This window comes from Carettochelys insculpta, chromosome 7, assembly GCF_033958435.1.
Source record: "Carettochelys insculpta isolate YL-2023 chromosome 7, ASM3395843v1, whole genome shotgun sequence".
Taxonomy (NCBI): Eukaryota; Metazoa; Chordata; order Testudines; family Carettochelyidae; genus Carettochelys; species Carettochelys insculpta.
This window is the reverse complement of record NC_134143.1, coordinates 75,399,257-75,421,802: the sequence shown is the minus strand read 5'-3', so window position 1 is coordinate 75,421,802 and position 22,546 is coordinate 75,399,257. Positions and strand designations below refer to the sequence as shown.

The following is a 22,546-nucleotide window of genomic DNA, read 5'->3' as shown; positions in this document are numbered from 1 at the left end:
GCCCCAGGCCCACTTAGGGCTGGGTTTAAGGCTTATTTCACGGGAGTTGGGTGACCAACACACTACACTAAGCTACGGGCTTGAAACAAATATGGGTTTTTTCCACGTTTCCAGGCAGGGTGTCCTCTGTTTTCAGGATGTGCGTAGTACACTGCCATGAAAACTCACCCCCACAAACACACATGCTGGGTGGAGACTACAAGCTTTAACTAGGAGAACCACACATCAGACCTGACACACAGATGACGGCGTTGCTGGTCAGCTGTCGCCCTACTCTACAAGGGGCTGCCACAGACAGTTCAAAGACCCTTCCTGGCAACGAAGATGCCAGCGAGCGTAAACAAAGAGGTTCTGTCACAGAACACTAGAACAGGAAGGGATCTTGAGAGGCCATCAAGTCCACTCATGGCAGGACCAAGCCCATCTACAATCTCTAGACCATCCCCGATAGAATCATAGAATCACAGAACACTAGGACTGGAAGGGACCTCGAGAGGCCATCGAGTCCAGCCCCCTGCCCCAATGGTAGGACCAAGTACTATCTAAACCATCCCTGATAGACATCTGTCTAACCTGTTCTTAAATATCTCCAGTGATGGAGATTCCACAACCTCCCCAGGCAATTTATTCCACTGTTTGATCACCCTGACAGTTAGGAACTTTTTCCTAATGTCCAACCTAAACCTCCCTTGCTGCAGTTTAAGCCCGTTGCCTCTTGTTCTATCCTCAGAGGCCAAGAAGAACAAGTTTTCTCCTTCCTCCCTTTTAGATACCTGAAAACCTCTAACATGTCACCCCTCAATCTTCTCCTATCCAAACTAAACAAGCCCAATTCTTTCAGCCTTTCTTCATAGGTCACATTCTCTAGACCTTTAATCATTCTTGTCACTCTTTTTCTGGACCCTCTCTAGTTTCTCCACATCTTTTTTGAACTGCGGTGCCCAGAACTGGACACAATACTCCAGCTGAGGCCTAACCAGCGCAGAGTAGAGAGGAAGAATGAATTCTCATGTCTTGTTCACAACACACCTGTTAATGCATCCCAGAATCACGTTTGCTTTTTTTGCAACAGCATCACACTGTTGACTCATATTTAGCTTGTGGTTCACTATAATCCCTAGATCCCTTTCTGCTGTACTCATTCCTAGACAGTCTCTCCCCATTCTGTATGTGTGAAACTGATTCTTCCTTCCCAAGTGGAGCACTTTGCATTTGTCCTCATTAAACTTCATCCTGTTTCCCTCAGACCATTTCTCCAATTTATCCGGATCATTTTGAATTATGACCCTATCCACCAAAGCAGTTGCAACCCCTCCCAACTTGGTCCCAGTAGGTGTCTATCTAAACTGCTCTTAAATATCTCTTGTGACGGAGATTCCACAACCTCCCCAGGCAATTTATTACAGTGTTTAACCTCCCTGACAGTTGGGACACCTTTCCTAATGTCCAACCTAAACCTTCCTTGCAGCAGTTTAAGCCAATTGCTCCTTGTCCTGTCCTCAGAGGCCAAGGAGAGCAATATATTTTTTCCTCCTCCTTGTAACCTTCTTTTAGGTACTTGAAAACCACTATCATGTCCCCTCTAAGTCTTCTCTTTTCTAAACTAAACAAGCCCAGCTCTTTCAGTCTTCCCTCACAGCTCATGTTCTCTAGACCTTTCATCATCTTTTTGCTCTTCTCTGGCCCTCTCCAATTTCTCCACGTGTATTGAAATGCGGTGCCCACAACTGGACACAATACTTCAATTAGATTAACGTATATTGGAGCATAAGCTTTCATGGGCAAAGACCCTGTTCTTTCAGTCTTCCCTCAGAGCTCACTTTCTCTAGACCTTTGATCATTCTTGTTGCTCTTCTTTGGACCTTCTCCAATTTCTTCACATCTTTCTTGAAATGTAGTGCCCAGACCTGGACACAATACTCCAACTGAGGCTTAATGAGTGCTGAGCAGAGCGGAAGAATGACGACTCTCCATTTCAAACATCCCAGAATCATGTTTGCTTTTTTGCAACAGGGTCGCCCTGTTGACTCGTATTTAGCTTGTGGTGCACTCTGACCCCCCCACCCCCGCTCCCTTTCTGCAGTACTCCATCCTCGGGAGTCCCTTCCCACAAAGAGGAGCTGCAGTAGGGAGGAGCAGGCTCGTCCCCAGTGCTTGCAGTTCTACGGTCCCATTCCCTCCTGGCTGGAGGATCAGCACGCTGGCTGTGGATGTACACAGTGCCGAAGCTGCTGAGCCTGCTCCTCGGAGACCTTGCCGTTCAGTGAAGGGCAGCTTCAACCGCAGGTTTCAGCACTGCAAACTGTTGCCAGCCAGGACCTCTCTGGCCTTCCTGAGCACAGTGAGCATCAGTGGGGACATAGGGCATATTCCTGGCTCCCTCTGTATTTCAGCTGCCCCTGCCTCCCCCGTGTCCAGTGCTCCCCGTCAGCCGACAGCTTGGCCGGCCATCCAGGAGAGAGTCAAATGCTGCCCAGCTGACTAGCAGAGTGCCCACGGCCACTCGCAGGGGGTGCCACGTGTTTCCATTGGCAGTGCACGTCCACACGTGCCTTGGGGCACATAACACAATTCATTCTGCCCATTGATGGCAAATGTTAGAGGGAGTGCTGCCCATGACCACCCTCTGCGCAAACACGCACGGCTTTTCCTTGCCAAGCAAACCGTGGCGCGACAAGCCGCCAGCCGCAGCAGAGAACTCTGTCCGGTCCTGCCCCTGCCCTCTCCCGGGGATTCCAGGACGACCCTGGCAAAGCACCCCCCAAGAAACTGAAGATTCTAGGGACCGCTGGCCTCCCATCAGAAGGCCCCAACCTGGGAAATAAAAGCCCTCTCCTCCCGGGCAGAGGGAAAGATGGCTGGGGAGCCCGTGTTGTCGCTTGTCTGGAGACAGGGAGGCAGGTGCCTGGGAGTGGGCACGGCAGGAGAGCTCGGGGGAAGGAAGTTGCGGGATTCTCTTACTAACTTGCCCAGGGCCCTGTGGGGGCTCAGGGAGCGGCTGCAAGGGGGTTCTCTGCCCCTTAGCCCTCTTTGGACCCTGGCACTTCCAAAGCTTGAACTCAGAACCACAAGAAGCACCTTCGTGCTCAAAGCGAAACCCAGCCAGGCCTCTCGCCAGCCCCGGCGGCAGTGAGACTAGAGCTCTGGGGCCCCGTGCAAGTGTGTCTACCACGTGCCCCGTAACACATGCTGACAATTCAGGCGGATGGGCTTGAACGCCTTGGGGCCCTAAGCAGTGACTGAGTCTGCTTGTGCCCAGCACTAGCCCTGGGCTGGGGTTCAAAGCCTCGGCCCTGCCTCTGGGAGACTCGCAGACTGAACTCCTGGCAGCAGCACGTTCAACTGGGGCAGGGGGATGCTGCGTTCTAGGCCAGCTGACGGCTGCTGCTGCCTTCCCAAGCGGGCCCAGTGCGCTGTGGTGCAGGAGTCCAGCCTGGTGGGACCCCAGCTGAGCAAAGTACAGGCAGGTGCTTCACAGAGAAAAGGCTGCGGCTCCCTGGCCAGCTCTCTGTCTGGGGACGTAGCTGAAGCAGGTCCCAGGCACGGTCCCTTGCTAGAGGCAAGTGTGAGCAGCCTTGGAATGGTGCCCCAATTTAAAAGGCCCCATGCATTTACCTGGCTGCAGGTGTGTGATGGGGTCACGGTGGTTCCTCCCACTCTGCCTCACTATCTGGGGCCCTGGCGGCCGGGAGAACGGACTCTGGCTTAAGGGATAGGCTATACACAGTCTGTGCGTGCCACCCCCTAAGAAAGGTGTAGGGACTTGAGCACCCGGCAGGGCAAAACATCAGACAGCCCAGGAAGCTCAGGCCTGTGGGCTGGGCAGAGCAGAAAGCAGTCTGGGTGCTCAGCCGCAGGTAGGGCAGAGCAGAGAACAGTGTAGGGGCCCAGGCAGCGCAGCACACAGTCTGAGGCTGCAGCCCTCAGGCAGCAGGGCAACGCAGGGTCTGTCAGCTGGCGGCTCCAGCGGCTCTGGCCAGGCCTTGGCTCGGCATGGCTCCCCTTCCGGCTCCAGCCTCGGGTGCAGGCACAAGGCATCCGTCTCCCCCAGCAGCTGCAGCCCAGCTGAGCTCCACGGCCCACCCTTTACGCTTCCTGTGGGGGTGGGCGCAGCCTAGCTCCACCCCCCGGAATGAGAGGGAGGAGCCTCCCTGGTTCAGCGGGAGGCCCCTCTGCCTCAGGGCAGCATTGCGCTGGAGGCGGTGCTCAGAGGGGCAGGAGCTGGGGCCTGTCACGGAGCTCCGGGCTGCTGGGCACCATTCGGCATTTGAGTTACAAGCTGGTTTTCGTTTCTTCCCAGCCAGGTCTCTAGACAAACTCTACAACTTCGCCGACTGCTCCGGCCTCCACCTGATCTTTGCACTGAACGCCCTGTGCCGGAACCCCAACAACTCCTGGGACAGCTCCAACGCGCTCAGCCTGCTGAAGTACAGCGCCAGCAAGAAGTACAACATCTCCTGGGAGCTGGGCAACGGTGAGTGTGCCGGGCCAGCGTGCCGGCAGCACCTCGCACGGCATGGCCCGGACGGACAGCCCCGTCCCCCTCGGACCCAAACACCTGCAGGTCACAGCGAGCCTGGCCCGTAGCCCTACATAACAGTGCACAGCGCCCTTCCTCCTTTGGGCCCTAGAACTACAGAACAAATCGATTGGATTATAACAATTGCACTTCCAGGGCCGCGTGAACAAGGCGCAGGCTGCACTGGCCTCGCTAGCGCTTTTCGGGTAGCAGCGGTAAGACTGGGCCGATATCCAGAGGAGCAGATGTACCCCCTGGAAGGCCTCCGCGTACCCAGCCGCTGACTTGAATCACTCCAGTGCAGCCACTCGCTGGTGTCGGGAGAAATCTCTGGAGAGAGCCCCCCGTGCCCAGGGTGGTGTCGAGGCTGATGGATGAATTCTTCTGCCGACCTCCAGCTGTCTGCTTGGGAATTTGGTCAGCTGCAGAGTTGTGGCTATGGCGCCAGGGCGTTTTCAGCAGAGCCCTCCCTGTGTCGCCTGCACTCATGGGCTCTGCCAATGGAGGAGCTGCAGCACAGACTGAGCCTCAGTGCACAGCCGGCCAGGGGCCCCAGGCAGAGCTGGGGCCCTTTGGCGGTGGGGCCATGAGCTGTAAGTCCGTCTCCAGGGTGGCTGAGCTGCTTTCTGATCTTCATTTTCCCAGAGCCCAACAACTACCGGACACTGACCGGCCACGCCGTGAATGGCAGTCAGCTGGGAAAAGACTATCTCCAGCTGAAGAGTCTGCTGCAGCCGATCCGCACCTACGCCAGAGCCAGTCTCTACGGGCCCAACACGGGGCGGCCCAGGAAGAATGTCCTCGCTCTCCTGGAGGGGTAAGCGATGTGCGCAGATCCCGGTCCTGCACTCACCCCTCCCCTGGCAGGGAGGCCCCAGCCCCGGAGGCTGTGAGGCAGCGTAACGGTGCGCCAGAGGCCAGGCGTGTCTGGAGTGTGGTGGGGGTGGCCTGCATCCCCCAGGAGCAGAGCCAGGCCAGTGCAGGTGTGTCCCTTCTGAGCTGAGTCTTCACGTGTGCGCTGGGACCCTGCTTAGCTGCTGAGCTCCTCCGACAGAGACTCCCTCCAGTTTCCCGGGGCAGCTGCGTCAGGCCGTAGCATCACAAAGCACAGGCAGCCCTGGAGCACCTTCGAGACTGAGAGGTGTATTTCTTAGGTAGTGAGCTCCCATGGGACAGACCCAGGTCCTCCCAAAGCCCATCACCACTCAATAAAATTGTTTGTCTCTCCGGCGCGACAGGGCCACTTGTTCTTTGTCTCTCCAGCGCCCGGGGCCAAGGTCCTGACCGGAACGTTTCCACACAACAGCCAGGCAGGTGACAGCAGTACTAGGGTGCTAATTAGTGGAGGAGCAGCAGTGAGCCGCCCGTGGGTCTCTTCATAGGCCAGAAGAACCATAGAACACGGGACCTGGAAGGGGCCTTGAGAGGTCATTGGTGAGGGCAGGGCCCAGTGCCGGCTAGGATAGAGCATCCCTGTTAGATACTTATCCAACTTGTCCTTAATTTATCTCCAGCGATGGAGATTCTGCAGCCTCCCCAGGCAGTTTATTCCAGTGTGTAACCACCCGACTGCTGGGAAGCTTTCCCTAATGTCCAGCCTAAACCCCCCTCCCTGCAGTGTACGCCCGTTGCATGTTTCCATGAGACGCTGCTGTGCTGTGCTGCGCCGCTTGAGCATCCCATCTCCCTCGTCCTGCCGTTCAGACCAACGCAGAGACGGGGGCCGGGCCGGGCTGTTGACGTGCTGCCGGGCTCTGCTTTGTGCCGCGAGTGCCGCTTGCTCCATCTGAGCCCAGGGAAGGTGTGCGGAGCGGGGACCGTTCTCATCAGGGTTCTAGCTAAGGACAGGTTCAGGTGACCCGTTCTAAGCCGCTGATGTATTTCACTGAGGTACAGCAGGAGCACTAAATTCTTACTTTCCCCTTCAGAAGCAGGATCCAGGGCTGGGGCAGGCCCCCCGCCCCCCTCCGTCGCGCAGGCGCAGCTCCTCGGGCAGGCTGGCTGTGCCGTCAAACGGCACTAAGCAACTGAGTCGGGCCAGGGCCTCCCAGGCTCAGGGAACAGTGGGGCTCCAGGCTGGCTCTAGCCACCCTCTGCACTGGGCTTGAGATGCCCAGGATGGCAGAAGTGTGTGCGGGAGCCGGCGGAGGTGCGGGAGGGCGTGTGCATAGCGTGGTGGGCAGTGAGGCTTTGCCAGGCCTAGAAGCAGGGGAGGCCACAGGGGAGAAGAGGAGTGGAGGGTGGTGAGCACAAGCAGCTGCACCAAGAGGCCCAGGACAGCTGCAGGAGCCCTCGGGGACAGGGAAGGTAAATGCTCCTGAACAGGACCTGCAGGACCTTGAGCAAAAGCTGCCGTGTGGGGGGCTGGGCAAGGAGAGGTGCTGGTGCCTTCGGTGGGGAGCGGAGCTGTGTCCAGACTTCGATAACAGCTGCACGAATAATCTGGCCTGGACAATAAACAGCACAAGTGCAATCCCTGGTGTGCTCCGGAGAGCGGCACGACCAGATCTCAGCTCTGCTCCAGCAGCACTGAGGAGCAGAACTGCCTTAAGCAGCCCCTGGGGGGGTCCCAGCCTCCGTGTGTCTGCACTGCTCCCACCCCAAGGCTCCGATGTAACAGCTGTGTCCTGGAGCCAGGGGGCCATGGACAGCCAGGTGCAACCTGAAGCAGTGGGAGGCAGCTCCGACTTGGGCCCAGAGCTGACCTGGGTCCTGGCCAGATGTAGCAGGGTTCAGGGGTCCGAGGCTCTGCACCCCACCCACAGCCAGGAGTGACTCTCACTCAGCAGGGGTGCAGTCTCGTCAGCACAGCAGCCAGACACGGTCCGTCTGACCACGCTGGGGGGAGGAGATCCCCCAGAGGGAACCCCAGGCCTGGAACCCCAGGCCTGGAGCCCCTGGCTCGGCCCAGCCTGCTTTGTACCTCTCCAGCCTCCAGCCTAGCTCACTAACTGCCCACCTCTAATTCAAACCCAACTGGCCCCCCAGCGCTCCTTGTGTGGGGACAGAGGGGTTACCTGCCAGCTGTGGTTACAGCCCCAGGGGCCAGCCGCAGCCGGTGGGCGCTGCTCAGCCTGTCGCTCACATGCACCCCCACTCCATCACACCAGCCCGGCATGGAAAGGTGCAAAGTTGCATTCACCCCTCCCGCGTCTGCAATCTGGGGAGCTGCTCCCTTGGAGCCTGAGCTCCCCACGCAGGGGGTGGGGGATGGGGGATGCTGACCTGTGGCTTCAGGGACCCGTGTCAGCACTGGGGCTGGGGATGCAGCCGGGCTGGAGCAAGCAGGCCCATAGCGGCTCTCCACTGCACAAGTAGCCTCCAAGGCACAAGTGGCCAGAGGGGCTGGTCGCCCTGTATGCATCCCTGGGGGCTCAGAGCGATACATGCCCTCCCTCCGCTCACACGCCGCAACAGCGCTCGGCTTTCACAGGAGCCAGGTGAGAGCTGCCGGGAGCCTGTCTCCAGGTGCGGTCACACTGCGCACTCCAAGTGAAGGCATGCCTGCCGTAGAGAGCGGCTCTCAGGCCGGCACCTGACCCATGTGATACTGAGCATTGCACCCCCCCTTTGGCCCTGGGGCGGATGGGCCCAGAGGGAGGAGATTGGTGATGAGCAGTTTGCTGCTGCTGCTCAATTCACCTTGGAGCTCAAGTGAGCACTGGTAGGGCTGCCGAAGGCGTCGTGACCAAGGCCGCCTTTGCCCGGCCTGTCTGGACACAGAGCCAGGCTCTGCCGGCTCCAGGCTGGCTGTTTCCCCGTGCAGCCCCGGCGGGTGGAAGGTCGGTGCCCGTGTTGAGGGTGGGGGAGCAAAGTGGGAGGCGAAAGGCCTCACCCGTGCCCTGGGGAGCGCCGTGTTGAGTCTTGTCCTCCCATTGCTTGACAGGAGCTGACGCTCTGATTTCGGCTGGCCGAGAACCGACCACTGGCCTCTTTTGCTTAATGGCTCTAGGCTGCTGAGCAGGGGACTCGGCACGTGCTTGTGAGTGCAATGGGGCAAGAGGGACTTTCTGCAGGCACAACACACAGTCCAGTTTGATGAGGTGCTAATTAGCCCATTGGCAGAGCCTGAGCAGTCAGAGCGCAGACATGTCAGCTATGGCTGTGCACCCAGTGCTGGGAGTCCCAGGGCAGCAGCATTCTTGGGTGGGTCGCAAGGAACAGCGGTAGCTGCTCGTAGCGCTCAGTTGACACGTGGAGCAATGCATGGCCCGGGCACCCTGCAGTGCAGGAAAGGAAGACGGTAACAGAGCTGCATTGTTGGTGCTGTGCAGAGGCATCCCCAGACTCCGGACTCTCCAAGTCTTCCGGCAGCCACTCGAAGAGGCTGCGTCCTGGGCGTCCCTAAGCTGGCAGCAGCGCTGACTCGTGAGTCACTCTGGATCGCAGTTAGGGAAGCACATACCTGTGTTGCAGCCAGTCATATTTCTGTGCGTCTGGCTCCTGCGGCCATTGCAGGATGCTCCATAGGACGCTGAATACGCCTGGCTTCTGCCTGAGCACAGCCTGCCAACGAGGCCAAGGCAGACAGTGCACGCCAGTGCCAAGGCTGGGACGTCCATCAGGTCACGGAATGGGAAGCCCATAGGGCCACTTGTGGCAGGCGTGTGTGGGAGAGCTACCTCTGCTTCCTGCTACCCAGTTCCCTGGGGCTCGGCTCTGTCTAGTCGACACAGGTCCTTATTCCACCCTGACAGCTGTAGCGCTGGCCGTGGCATTGCTGCATTGTGAGGTGGACATACAAATCATCGTTGCAACCACTGTTCTAGGTCTGCACAAACCCTTGAACAGAAGTGGGCCCAGGCAGGTGTCTAGGAAAGCTGGTGACTCGCTGGTTCTGTGTGCACTGCTCACGCGCCTGCGTCATTGCTGTGTTTGCAGTCAGCCCTGTTGGCTCTGTACTTGGATTTCAGACATTTGCTTCCAGGGGACTTGGCCAGCCTATCGGGAGAGGTCCCTAGTCACGCGACCAGCAACACTTGGCTGACAACAGGCCTTCGGCAGGGCGGCTCCACGTGTGACGGGCTTTGCTGTGAACGCTCAGACCAGCACCTGACCCATGGCTGCTGCCTAAAAGGGACTGAGCCAGGCACGGTGACTCAGTCACGTGACAAACCCCCTGTTGGGACACACTTGTCTGCAGTGAGAACAGGGAGTCCCTCCACACAGGCAGTGGTGGAAAAGGGCCCTTGGTCTCCACTCGGGCTCATCGCTTTGGAATATCTCTGCTATGAACTGAGCCCGGAAGGACCGACAGCCGGGCCGAACAAAGGGCGGTCCCAGACTGCAGTTTATTCCCTCTCTGCCGCAGACTGTGCCAAGAGCTTTGCATCAGTGTGTGTGATTTCATTGCTTTAACCATTGTACTCACACCTTTTTTTCCTTCTTATTCATAAGCCCTGAGGTGTGAGATGCCAAAGGACGGGCCCAGCGTGCTTTTTTGGGTAACAGCTGAGGTGTACATTGACCTAGGGGGGTGGCTGGTCCTTTGGGACTGGAAGAACCTGTTCAGGTTTGGTAAGGTTGGTTTTCACAACCTCTCATCCGTACAAAGCGTGGGAATGGTTGTGGTGCAGGAAAGCTGGAGTGTCTGAGGGAACTGCCTGTGTGGTTTCTGATTTGCCAGTGTGGTAAACAGAAGTGCTCTGTGTGACTGGTTCGGTGCCTTGTAGTGGGGCCCCATCTCTAAGCAATTCACCCCAATTTGACCCTCTCGGCAGTGTCCCCAGAAGCCTTCCAGACACTGGGGACACCTTCAAGGAGCGTATTCAGAGATTTGGCTGACATCGGTCACATGTGGCTTGTTCTTTTGTTGAGAGTTTGCTGGGGAAGCTTCTAGTTGTTTGAGTGCCCATGCTGCTGTGCATGTGCGTTAGGGGACACTGGCTGGAGCAGAACCCCTGGCCCTTGGAACAGAAGTGGGGAATCCACGATGGACCTTAGCTCGAGTGGGACTGCCTTTAGGAAAAGCTCTGTCTCCCACACAGCTCTGCTTTGCCCTTACGGTGGAACGTTTCATGATGCTCAAGGAGCAAAGTGTTTTACCAGTCTCCAAGTCTCGAGGAGCTGGGCCTAGGTCCTTAAACATATTGAATATAAGAAGAGATCTTATTTAATCTGACGAAGAGAAGCAGGGGTGGGAGGGATTTGATAGCAGCCTTCAACTAACTGAAGGTGGCTCCAAAGAGGAGGGACCTAGGCTGTTCTCAGTGGATGCAGACAGCAGAACAAGGAGCAAAGGTCTCAAGTGGGTGTGTGGGATGAAGGGTCTAGACTGGATATGTGGAAAACCTATTTCACTAGGAGGCCATGTCTACACGTGCCCCAAACTACAAAATGGCCACGCTAATGGCCATTTCGAAGTTTACTAATGAAGCACTGAAATGCATATTCAGCGCTTCATTAGCATGCGGGCGGCCGCGGCACTTCGAAATTGACGCGCCTCGCCACCGCGCGGCTCGTCCAGACGGGGCTCCTTTTCAAAAGGACCCCGCCTACTTCGAAGTCCCCTTGTTCCCATCAGCTCATGGGAGCCGCATTTGCATGGCCATTTCGAAGTTTGGGGCACATGGAGACATAGCCAGAGGGTGTCAAAGCTGTGGAATGTGTTACCTAGAGAGATGGTGGAATCTCCATCCCCAGAGGTTTTTAAATCCCATCTTGACAAAGCCCTGACTCTGATTTAGTTGGGGATGGTCCTGCTTTGAGCAGGGGGTTAGACTAGATGAACTCCTGGAGTCTTTTTCAACCTCATATTCTGTGGGTTTATGATTCTATGACCAAGACCTTGAACTTCACTTTGTAGGTAACACAGCCAGTAGAGAGAGCAGAGAGGCTGGGGTTATGTGCTTGCAGTAGCCTGTGTGACTGAGGGGATGGGCCCCCGACCACCCCCTAGACCTCCCCCACTGCAGCTTCAGACCATAGCTCCCTGTTCTGCCATCCGTCACCACTGAGAACAGCCTCCCTCCATCCTCTTTGCGATCCCCCTTCAGACAGTTGAAGCCTGCTACCAAATCCTGCCTCACTTTTCTCTTCTGCAGACTAACTGAACCCAAATCCCTCAGCTTCTCCTCATGAGTCATGTGCTCCAGCCCCTAATCATTTTTTTGCTCTCTGCTGGGCTCTCTCCAGTGCATCCCCATCCTTTCTGTAAGGGGGGCCCCAGACTTGGACAGTACTCCAGATGTCACCCCACCAGTGTCGAATAAAGAGGAATAATCACTTCCCTAGGTCTGCTGGCAGAGCACCTCCTAATGCACCCCACTGTGCCATTAGCCTTCTTGGCTACAAGGGCCACTGCTGGCTCATATTCAGCCTCCCATCCATTGCAATGCCCTGGGTGTTTTCTGCAGAACTGCGGCGCAGCCAGTCGTCCCCCAGAATCCCACCAGCCAGCTCCTCTCTTCTTGGAGGCAGGGTGGCACCCCAGAGAGGGTCCTGTGCCTTGTTCCCTTGGGCAGGTGAATGGCTCTGGGCCAGTTGCTGGGCTTGAGGAACACTGTGTGGCTGGGACATGTCTGTGAGGCTGCAGGGGGGAATAGGCCCAAACACAGGCCTGAGCCAAGGGCTGGGGGGGATCTGCCCCACGGGAGCCTGGGGGCGCAGTGGCAGTCAGTCTAACAGAGACCCAGCAGTGGCGTGGGAGGCCTGGGCCAGCGTGCTGGCCATGAGGGGGGATGCCTGGTTTGTAGCAGGGAGCTAGCCTCAGGAGCTACGGCTGGAGGCCAGTGGGGCATGCCTGGCTTTCAGGGATCACAGCCCCTTTGTTAAGCCTGTAGGGTTTACTGCCTGTGCGCATGGGGTGTAATTGCTGTAGTGAACCGAACACACGTGTGAGTCGTTTACTCCTCCTGTTAATAAGCAGAGATTCCATCCGTGCCATGGAGGGAGCAGATAAAAGCGAGAACGTGTTTGCGTGCTGCTGTGAACCCTCCCCAGCTCAAGGCGGAAGGGCTCTCCAGCCCCAGGAGGGGAGGGGAGGGGAGGGCCTGACAGCCTGGCCCTGCGTGGAGAGAAGGCACACCAGCACCATGAGCTTGTCAGGACCTGCCTCCATTCCCACTCCCGTCTGAGCTGCGAATGCACCACACCAGCAACACGGCCTGTTCCTGCCATGAGGAGCCACAGCACGGCAAGCGAGAGTCAGCCCATGAAGTTGCCTGACTGTCAGGTACAATCAGCAAGTGAGAGCCATGCCCCAGGACAAGAAAATGCAGGGCAGCTGGGTAGAACTGCCCGTGCAAGGGGATGGCGCGAAGAGGGCGAACATGGGGCAAACTCCGGAGTTGTGAGCAAACTGAACCAGGTAGCACAGGACATGGGGGGCCATGTTTTCAATTGCTTAGATGCCAGTGCTCGGAGCGGGGGACAAGCAAGAGGGACTTCAGGGTCCCCCGTGCAAACAGCTCAGGGTGCTAACTAACCATGTGCTGGAGGAGGAGCTTGGCGGGGGGTCTGAGCAAACTGCCAAGGGAATGAGTAGGTTCTCCACGTCCTCAGAGCAAGACTGGACTCCTTTCTGGAAGATATATTTTAATCAGGCCCAAGTTAATGAGCTCAGTGCAGAGGTAACTGGGTGAAATTCTACAGCCTCCCTGGCGCAGGAGATCTGGTGATGACCTGATTCCTTCTGGCTTTAAAATCTGTTTCTGACCAAGGACAAATGTTCTGTCCGACCTTGGAAGGCCATGACTGAGTGATGCTGCTTGGGATTCCGAGGACTGTGAATCACCTGGGTGTCTTTGCCTTTAGCACAAGAGTCGTTCTTATGGTAGCTGGTTTCAGCACCCTGATACCAAGAGCCTGTCTGCACTCAGACACACCGCGCCTCCCTCCCTTCGACTCACCTCAATCGCTCAGTAACGCAGTTAGCAGAAGTCTGACATTGTCGCATAGCAGCTCCATGGCCTCCCGCCCGCCCGCCGGAATGCAGGCCCCGTAATGTACAAATAGCAATGGGCACTTCTCAGGCTCTCTTCTTCCTTCTGTGGAGGTGAGTTGTTGAGGATTTCCCTCGTGGTCTAGCAACGTTTGTGTGGTAAAAGAGTGACATCCTGGGGCTGGTTAGGTTGTCTGCAGCTCCATGTTCTCTGGCTGGTCCAGTGCTCAGGTATCAAACTCTCCCTGCCTGGAGGGAACAGGAACATGCTAACAGACGGGCAGCTGTTCTCTCTCCTGGAACTCTGAGAATGTGACGGTTGTTTTTTCAGTGCAACCCTGAAGCCTGGTCTACAAGGAAAAGTTTTGCCAACTTTCCTCAGTCAGTTTAGAATGAGGAAAAATCGCTGCTCCAGACTGACCAGGCCACGTTGGCAAAAGTCCCAGAGTTATACCAGCAAAACGTTCCTTTGTTGATGTAGCTTATTCTGTTTGGAGAACTGGTATATGTTCTACAGGCGAAATAACTGTGCATTACATCGAGCACAGCTGCATCTTCCCCAGGAAGCGTTGCTCATCTTTCAGTACCGCGGAAGACCATTCTACAGCAGTCAGGGCTTGACTGGTGCTCAGAGCCACACAGGTCAGAAACCAATGGGAAAGGCCTCGTTGTGACACGGAGCGCTGCTCCTCCAGAGGTGAGGCTTGGTGATGGTTCAAACAGACCATTCAGGCAGCAGCGTTACTGAGAATAACCTTCCTCTTGAGCATCGGGACTTGTGGGTGTGACAGGTGCTACGTAAAACGTCCAGCATTAATGTGAGTGTCCGTGGTACCACAACTCACAGTTATGGCGGCTCCCTGCTCCATGTTCAGACCCTGGTTTAGTATCTTACATTTCCGACCGGTCACCGTTCAGGGTGGCTGCCTGAGGCGGAAGGTGTTTGGAAGGCAGTTTAAATTGTCAGGCCATTTGCTGGCATGAGGTTACGTGAAAAGACGCTGTTTGCCCCCCGTTGCAAAAGGAAGTGTATGGCTTTTCACTAAGGCACCGTGACTCCTTTGTGCTTTGGAGCAGGGTCCTGTAATTTGCCACTCCCATGGAAAATCTGCCTGAGTTAAGGCCCACTGAAAACCTTCTGTTCATGAATGCTTAGTAGATGCATGTTAGCATTTGGCAGCTCCACACTCTGAAGAGTTTGTCTGTAGTGAGCATGCGCCATGCAAGGGCTGCAGGGGCTGAGCAGGATTTCCCCAGGAATTGCACCTCCTGGGGACTGGGGCTGGCCCCCAGAAGTGGTGCATCTCTCAATGCCCCTTGTTGGTGCCCAGGAGAGGAGGAGGAACTCCCACTGAAATTCAGATGGGTGAGGAGCCGGGAGGGCTGTAGGGTAGGGGGCTAGGCTCAAATTGGAACAAGAACTGCACTGTTGTGAGAGGCTGATAGGAGGGGAGGGGTAGGACCCGGGGGCAGAAGGGGTGCAGGGGCAATAGCAAGGAGGGGTGCAAATAGGAGTAGAGAGGCAGGAGCCTGGGGTGACGGAAGCATGGCATGGGGCAGGAGCAGGGAGGGGAAGGGAGTGCATAGGAACAGACAGGTATGGGGACCAGGGATGGGGGCATGCGGCTGTCGCACGATGCACCAGGGCCTCCCAGCAGCACTCACCTGAAGTCCTGGCAGCAGGCTGGCCGGCCTGCCTTAGCCCCAGCCCCAGCCTGCTTCCAGGAGAAAGAGAAAGCAGGAAGGTGCCTCAGGGCAGAGCGTGGACAGGACACAGAGCTCTTGAGAGGGCGTTGGCCTCACCTGGTCTGCGACTCCCACCACCCCTGCCTTTGATCCTCTTTCTCTTGCCTCTGGATCCTTCCCAGTCTCTCAACACCCTTTCTGTATGTGTGTGACCACAACTGGGCCCAGTTCTCCAGCTGAGGCCCAGCCAGCACAAAGCTGAGCCGCGCTGGCACCTCCATGGCACGCACGTAAGGCCTGTGTGAGTGCAGCCGTTTGGAAACCAGCTCGCCCTGCCGGCTCGGGCTGAGGGACCGACCCAGGACTCCCAGCCTCGTTGCAGCGGTGCTGCTGCCAGGCCAGCCATCCTCCAGTCGGTATCTGTGCATCTGGGGGTTTCTTCCCCAAGTGTAGCACCTTACCTCTGCCTTTGGGCAGCTTCCGTTTGTTGTCTGTAGCTCAGGTCTCCAATTTGTTAAGCAAGATCCCTCAAGTTCAGCTCTGCCTCCAAAGCGTTGGCAATCTCCTTCTCCCCCACCTTTGTGTCATCTGCAGACTTGATCAGTGTGGTCCCAGTCCTGCATCCAAGCCATCTGAAACAGCACCTGGTCCAGAACAGATCCCTGCAGAACCCCACCTAAGATCCCCTTCCTGTCTCCAAGCCGGCACTTTCCATTAGCTGTTATTTGCTACGTCTACATGTGAAGCCAACATCGAAATAGCTTATTTCGATGTAGCAACATTGAAATAGGCTATTTCGATGAATAACGTCTACACGTCCTCCAGGGCTGGCAACGTCGATGTTCAACTTCGACGTTGCGCGGCACCACATCGAAATAGGCACAGCGAGGGTACGTCTACACGCCAAAGTAGCACACATTGAAATAAGGGTGCCAGGCACAGCTGCAGACAGGGTCACAGGGCGGACTCAACAGCAAGCCGCTCCCTTAAAGGGCCCCTCCCAGACACAGTTGCACTAAACAACACAAGATACACAGAGCTGACAACTGGTTGCAGACCCTGTGCCTGCAGCATGGATCCCCAGCTGCCGCAGCAGCAGCCAGAAGCCCTGGGCTAAGGGCTGCTGCCCACGGTGACCATAGAGCCCCGCAGGGGCTGGAGAGAGAGCATCTCTCAACCCCCCAGCTGATGGCCGCCATGGAGGACCCAGCAATTTCGACGTTGCGGGACGCGGATCGTCTACACGGTCCCTACTTCGATGTTGAACGTCGAAGTAGGGCGCTATTCCGATCCCCTCATGAGGTTAGCAACTTCGACGTCTCGCAGCCTAACGTCGAAGTTAACTTCGAAATAGCGCCCGATGCGTGTAGCCGCGACGGGCACTATTTCGAAGTTGGTGCCGCTACTTCGAAGTAGCGTGCACGTGTAGACACAGCTATTCTGTGGTTGTTTAACCAGTTCTGTACCCACTCTATGGTGGCTCTGCCAAACCTGAATTTCTCTAGTGTATTTAGCAGAATGTCACATGGGACTGTGTAAAAGCCTTTCGTACGTCCAGGTGTAATGCCACCACATCCCCCTTGTCCCGCAAACCAGTTGTCCTGTCAGAGAAAGAAATCAAACAGGCTTGTCATGATTTATTCTTGGTAAATCCATCTTGGCTGCTACTGATCACCCCTTCACCCTCCAGGTATTCACAAATGGAATATTTTATACAGTGCTGTAGTAGTTGCCAAGGTATCAGTCAGTCTGTGGCTCGTCTTTTTTTCCCCGTTTAAAAAACATGCTCTGCCCTAGCCCTTCTCCAGTCTTCCACAGCCGCTTCTGTCATCCGTGAACTTGCAAATATTATTGCCAGTGGGTCTGAGATTTCTTCAGCTCATTCCTTCACCACGCTGGCATGACTGGCATCCCATCCCACAGACATGCTAGCCTTCAGGTTGTTCCGAAGATCTCTCGTGTGCTTTACTCGTCCCAGTCTGGATCCCTTCTATGTTATTTCCTGGAGTAGGTGTGCTGGTCATCCCTGCCCAGGTTGTTTTTGGTGTGAAAACTGAAGCAAGATAGGCCTTGAGCAGGTGTGCCAGCTCATCATCTTCTGTAACCAGCTCACCTCCTCCACCGAGCAGCCAACCCTTTTCTGTCTCAACCCCTTTTATTGTCTCTAATGTCCCTTGCCAGCTGTAACACCTTCCTTGCCCCGGCTGTCCTGGTTTTGTCCCTACACACTCCTGCTATTCCCATGTGCGCTTCCCTGGTGACATGCTGCTCCTTCCGCTTCCTGTTGGGTTTTAGACACCTAATATTCAATTTGTGCAGCCGCATTGGCCACCGGTGGCTCTTCTCTTTCTTCTGCATCCGGGTAGCTTGATACTGAGTCTCTAATTTACATCTTTTAGTAGCTGCTAGCCCCTTTGACTCCTTTTTCTCTTAATGGTCTATCCCGAGGTCCTTGCCTACTGTCATAGAATCACACAAGCAAAGAAGATTAGTGTTAGGAGAGACCTCAGGAGGTCATCTAGTCCAGGGGTGAGCAAACTTTTCATGTCGGGCCCACTTGTTGTCCTTGCAATTAGCAGCTGCCCCCACCTGTCGAACAAATCCAAACTGATGGAAATTCCAGTTATGTTCATATAAAAAAAAACCTTTTCAGCACGTGTAAGAAAATGTCTGTAGTCTGTAGAAACTGTATTCATCAGCGCAGAAATGTGAATGCACATGCATGAAAGCAGTAACCTGTTTCGATATTCTTAGTGCGATGAATGAGCCTGACACCCAGCACCCGGTCCTGCTGTGCCCCCCCTTTGAAATTTTATGCCCCACCAGGGGGCCTGCCCCCCACCCTTTGTGCATCCCTGGGCTAGTCCAACCCCCTGCTCCAAGTAGGGCCAACCTCAACTAAATCATCCTCGCCAGGGCTTTGTCAAGCCTTGCCTTAAAAACTACTGACGCTGGACATTCCATCACCTTCACAGGCAGCTCGTTCCAGCTCTTCACTGCCCTCCTAGCGAAACAGCTTTTCCTAATATCCAACCCAGCTCACTTGCACTGCAGCATGAGGCCGTTGCTCCTTGGTCTATCATCTGCCACCTCAGAGAATAGCTCGGCACTTCATGTTTAGGACCCCGCTTCAGGTAGTTGAAAGACACTCTCATTCATCTCTTCTCCTCCTCCTCATCAATCACCATGGGCTCAGCGCCCGTTGGTGTCTGGTGCCTCTCTCACTATTTCCTTCCATTTCATCTCTTCTGTGGACTAAATAAGCCCAAATCCCTCTGCCTCTCCTCATAAGTCACATGCTCCAGCCCCTAATCATTTTCGTTGCCACCCACCAGACTGTCTTCAATACGTCAACATCAGGTCTGTAGTTGGGGGCCCAAAACTGGACGCAATACTTTGGTTTCAAACTGGGTCGGTTGAAATCACCTTTCTGACATCTGGTTTTGCTGTTCTCATGTCTTCCTTTCCATAAAATCACAGAATCATACAGCACTAGGACTGGAAGGGACCTTGAGAGGTCATTGAGTCCAGCCCCCTGCCCTCATGGCAGGACCAAGGATTGTCTAGACCATCCCTGATAGACATCTATCTAACCTCTTCTTAAATATCTCCAGCGATGGAGATTCCACAACCTCCCCAGGCAATTTATTCCACTGTTTGACCACCCTGACAGTTAGGAACTTTTTCCTAATGTCCAACCTAAACCTCCTTTGTTGCAGTTTAAGCCCATTGCTGCTTGTCCTATTCTCAGAGGCCAAGGAGAACAAGTTTTCTCCCTCCTTCTTATGACACCCTTTTAGATACCAGAACACCTCTATCATGTCCTCCCTTAATCTTCTTTTTTCCAAACTAAACAAGCCCAGTTCTTTCAGCCTTTCTTCATAGGTCACGTTCTCTAGACCTTTAATCATTCTTGTCACTCTTTTCTGGACCCTTTTCAATTTCTCCACATCTTTCTTGAAATGCAGCGCCCAGAACTGGACACAATACTCCAGCTGAGGCCTAACCAGCGCAGAGTAGAGCGGGAGAATGACTTCTCATGTCTTGTTCACAACACACCTGTTAATACATCCCAGAATCGTTTGCTTTTTTTGCAACAGCATCACACTGTTGACTCATATTTAACTTGTGGTCCATTATAACCCCTAGATCCCTTTTTGCCGTACTCCTTCCTAGACAGTCGCTTCCCATTCTGTATGTGTGACACTGATTGTTCCTTCCCAAGTGGAGCACTTTGCATTTGTCCTTATTAAACTTCATCCTGTTTCCATCAGACCATTTCTCCAATCTGTCCAGATCATTTTGAATTTGGACCCTACCCTCCAAAGCAGTTTGCACCCCTCCCAGCTTGGTATCATCTGCAAACTTAATAAGTTTACTTTCTATGTCAATATCTAAATAGTTGATGAAGATATTGAACAGAACTGGTCCCAATAAAGACCCCTGCAGAACCCCACTTGTCATACCTTTCCAGCAGGACTGAGAACCATTAATAGCTACTCTCTGGGTTCGGTTATCCAGCCAGTTTTGCACCCACCTTATAGGAGCCCCATCTAAGTTATATTTGCCTACTTTATTGATAAGACTCTCATGCAAGACCTTACCAAATGCCTTACTAAAGTCTAGGTATACCACATCCACTGCTTCTCCCTTATCCACAAGGCTCGGTATCCCATTAAAGAAAGCTATTAGTTTGGTTTGACATAACCTGTTCTTTGCAAATCCATGCTGGCTGTTCCCTAGTAGCTTACTGCCTTCCAAGTGTTTGCAGATGATTTCCTTAATTACTTGTTGCATTATCTTTCCTGGCACAGAAGTTAAACTGACTGGGCTGTAGTTTCCTGCGTTGTTCTTATTCCCCTTTTTGTAGATGGGCACTAGATTTGACTTTTTCCAGTCTTCTGGAATCTCTCCTGTCTCCCATGATTTTCCAAAGGTGATAGGTAAAGGCTCAGATACCTCCTCCATCAGCTCCTTAAGTATTCTAGGATGCATTTCATCAGGCCCTGGTGACTTGCAGACATCTTTTTCTAAGTGATTTTTAACTTGTTCTTTTTGTATTTCAGCTTCTAACCTTACCCCTTTCCCACTAGCATTCACTATGTTGGGCATTCCTTCCTCAGACTTCTCAGTGAAGACTGAAATGAAGTCATTAAGCATCTCTGCCATTTCCAAGTTTCCTGTTACTGTTTCTCCCTCCTCACTGAGCAATGGGCCTACCCTGTCCCTGGTCTTCCTCTTGCTTTTAATGTATTTATAAAAAGCCTTCTTGTTTCCCTTTATGCCTGCAGCTAATTTGAGCTTATTTTGTGCCTTTGCCTTTCTAATCTTGCCCCTGCATTCCTGTGTTGTTTGCCTATGTTCATCCTTCGTAATTTATCCTAGTTTCCATTTTTTATATGATTCCTTTTTTATTTTGCGATCATGCAAGATCTCCTGGTTAAGCCAAGGCAGTCTTTTGCCATATTTTGTATCTTTCCTATGCAGCGGAATACTTTGCTTTTGGGCCCTTAATAGTGTCCCTTTGAAAAACTGCCAACTCTCCTCCGTTCTTCTTCCCCTCAGTCTTGCTTCCCTCAGGACCCTACCTACCAGCTCCCTGAGTTTACCAGAATCCGCCTTCTTGAAATCCATTGTCTCGATTTTGCTGTTTTCCCTTCTACCCTTCCACTTTCAGATTCTCAATCTGTTCCTCCCTATTTGTTAAAATCAAATCTAGGCCAGCTTCCCCCCGGGTAGGTTTTTCAGGCTTCTGAAATAAAGAGTTGTCTCCAATGCAGTCCAAGAACTGATTGGATAATCTGTGTGTTGCTGTATTAGTTTCCCAACATACATCTGGATAGTTGAAGTCCCCCATCACCGCCAAATCCTGGGCCCTGGATGTTTTCATTAGTTGTTTAAGGAAAGCCTCATACACCTCTTCCACCTGGCTAGGCGGCCTGTAGCAGACTCCTAGCAGGACATCACCCTTGTTTTTCACCACTTTTAGCTTAATCCAGAGGCTCTCAACACATCCGTTTCCTATGTCCATCTCCACCTCAGGCCAAATGTGTACATTTTTAATATAAAAGGCAACACCTCTCCCCTTTCTTCCCTGTCTATCCTTCCTGAGCAAGCTGTACCCTTCCATACCAACATTCCAATCGTGTGTATTATCCCACCAAGTTTCTGTGATGCCAACAATGTCATAGTTATATTTATTTATTAACACTTCCAGTTCTTCTTGCTTATTACCCATACTTCTTGCATTTGTACATAGGCATCTAAGATAGTGATTTGATCTTGCCTCCCAGTTTTGCCCTGACCCTCCTTTTACTCTGACATTGTAGCCCATGCACCCTCCCATTTCTGACCCACCTCCCAGGTCTCTATCTTCTCTACTTAACCGTGGGCTTTGTTCCCCTGTCCCCGTCAAACCTAGTTTAAAGCCCTCCTCACTGGGTTTCGCCAGTCTGTGCCCAAATAGGGTCTTCCCTCTCCTCGAAAGGTGAACGCCATCTCTGCCTAGCAGTCCTTCCTAGATTAACATCCCGTGGTCGAAGAAGCCAAAGCCCTCCTGGTGACACCATTTACGCAGCCAGGCATTCACCTCCAGGATGCACCTGTCTCTGCCTGGGCCCCTACCACTGACAGGCAGGATTGAAGAGAATACCACTTGCACCCCAAACTCCTTCACCCATACCCCCAGAGCCCTGTAGTCACTCTTGATCCATTCAGTGTCACACCTCGCAGTATCGTTAGTGCCCACATGGATAAGTAGCACTGGGTAGCGGTCGGGGGCCAGATAATCCTCGACAACACCTCCGTAACATCTCGGATATGGGCCCCTGGCAGGCAGCGCACCTCCCGAGATGAAATGACCTCGCAGCCTTGGGGGTACGAGGCTTCTCCTCTGCTATATGGGGTGATTCCTTGTCTCCTGTATCAAGCACAGCGTAACAGTTTTCTGGTACCACGGTGGGAGGGTTGGGAGCAGGGGTGGAGCACTGCCTACTTCCAGAAGTAACCAGCTGCCAGTGTCCACCCTGAGCCATCATAATCACTTCCTCACAAGTTCCAAGCTATCTTGATGCTTGCAGCTAATTCATCCATGTGGTTCTCTATCAGATCCAATGAATGACCCCTTTGTTGTTTCTACAACTTTTTGAATTGAAAAAAACAGATATATGTTATGTTATATTTTATATATGCATATCTCATAGAACTGGAAGGGACTTCGAGAGGTCGAGTCCAGTCTTCTCATACATATATATATACACGTGTGTGTGTGTGTGTGTATGTTGTATGTATGTGTATATATATATAGAGAGAGAGAGAGAGAGAGAGTCTGGATAAGCTTTGTATTTCTTGAACAAAATTAATTAAATATTTTATATGTTATTCATTTAGTCATATGAGAAGAAGGATAATTTTCCTTATTTTGTGTTGCTGTAGATACAAAATTTTCACATCTGCTAAAT

At 53.8% G+C, this 22,546-nt stretch overlaps 1 protein-coding gene across 5 annotated transcripts in view; it reads left to right on the top strand.

Annotated features, from left to right (window-relative positions):
* The window catches only part of HPSE2 (heparanase 2 (inactive)), a 225,299-nt gene that overhangs the window by 135,371 nt on the left and 67,382 nt on the right, over positions 1–22,546 (top strand). For all 5 annotated transcript variants that reach the window (XM_074999988.1, XM_074999987.1, XM_074999992.1 and 2 more), the window contains 2 exons: positions 4,301–4,474; positions 5,165–5,336. In XM_074999988.1, coding sequence (XP_074856089.1) covers positions 4,301–4,474; positions 5,165–5,336 — 346 coding nt within the window. The remainder of the gene's footprint in view (positions 1–4,300; positions 4,475–5,164; positions 5,337–22,546) is intronic.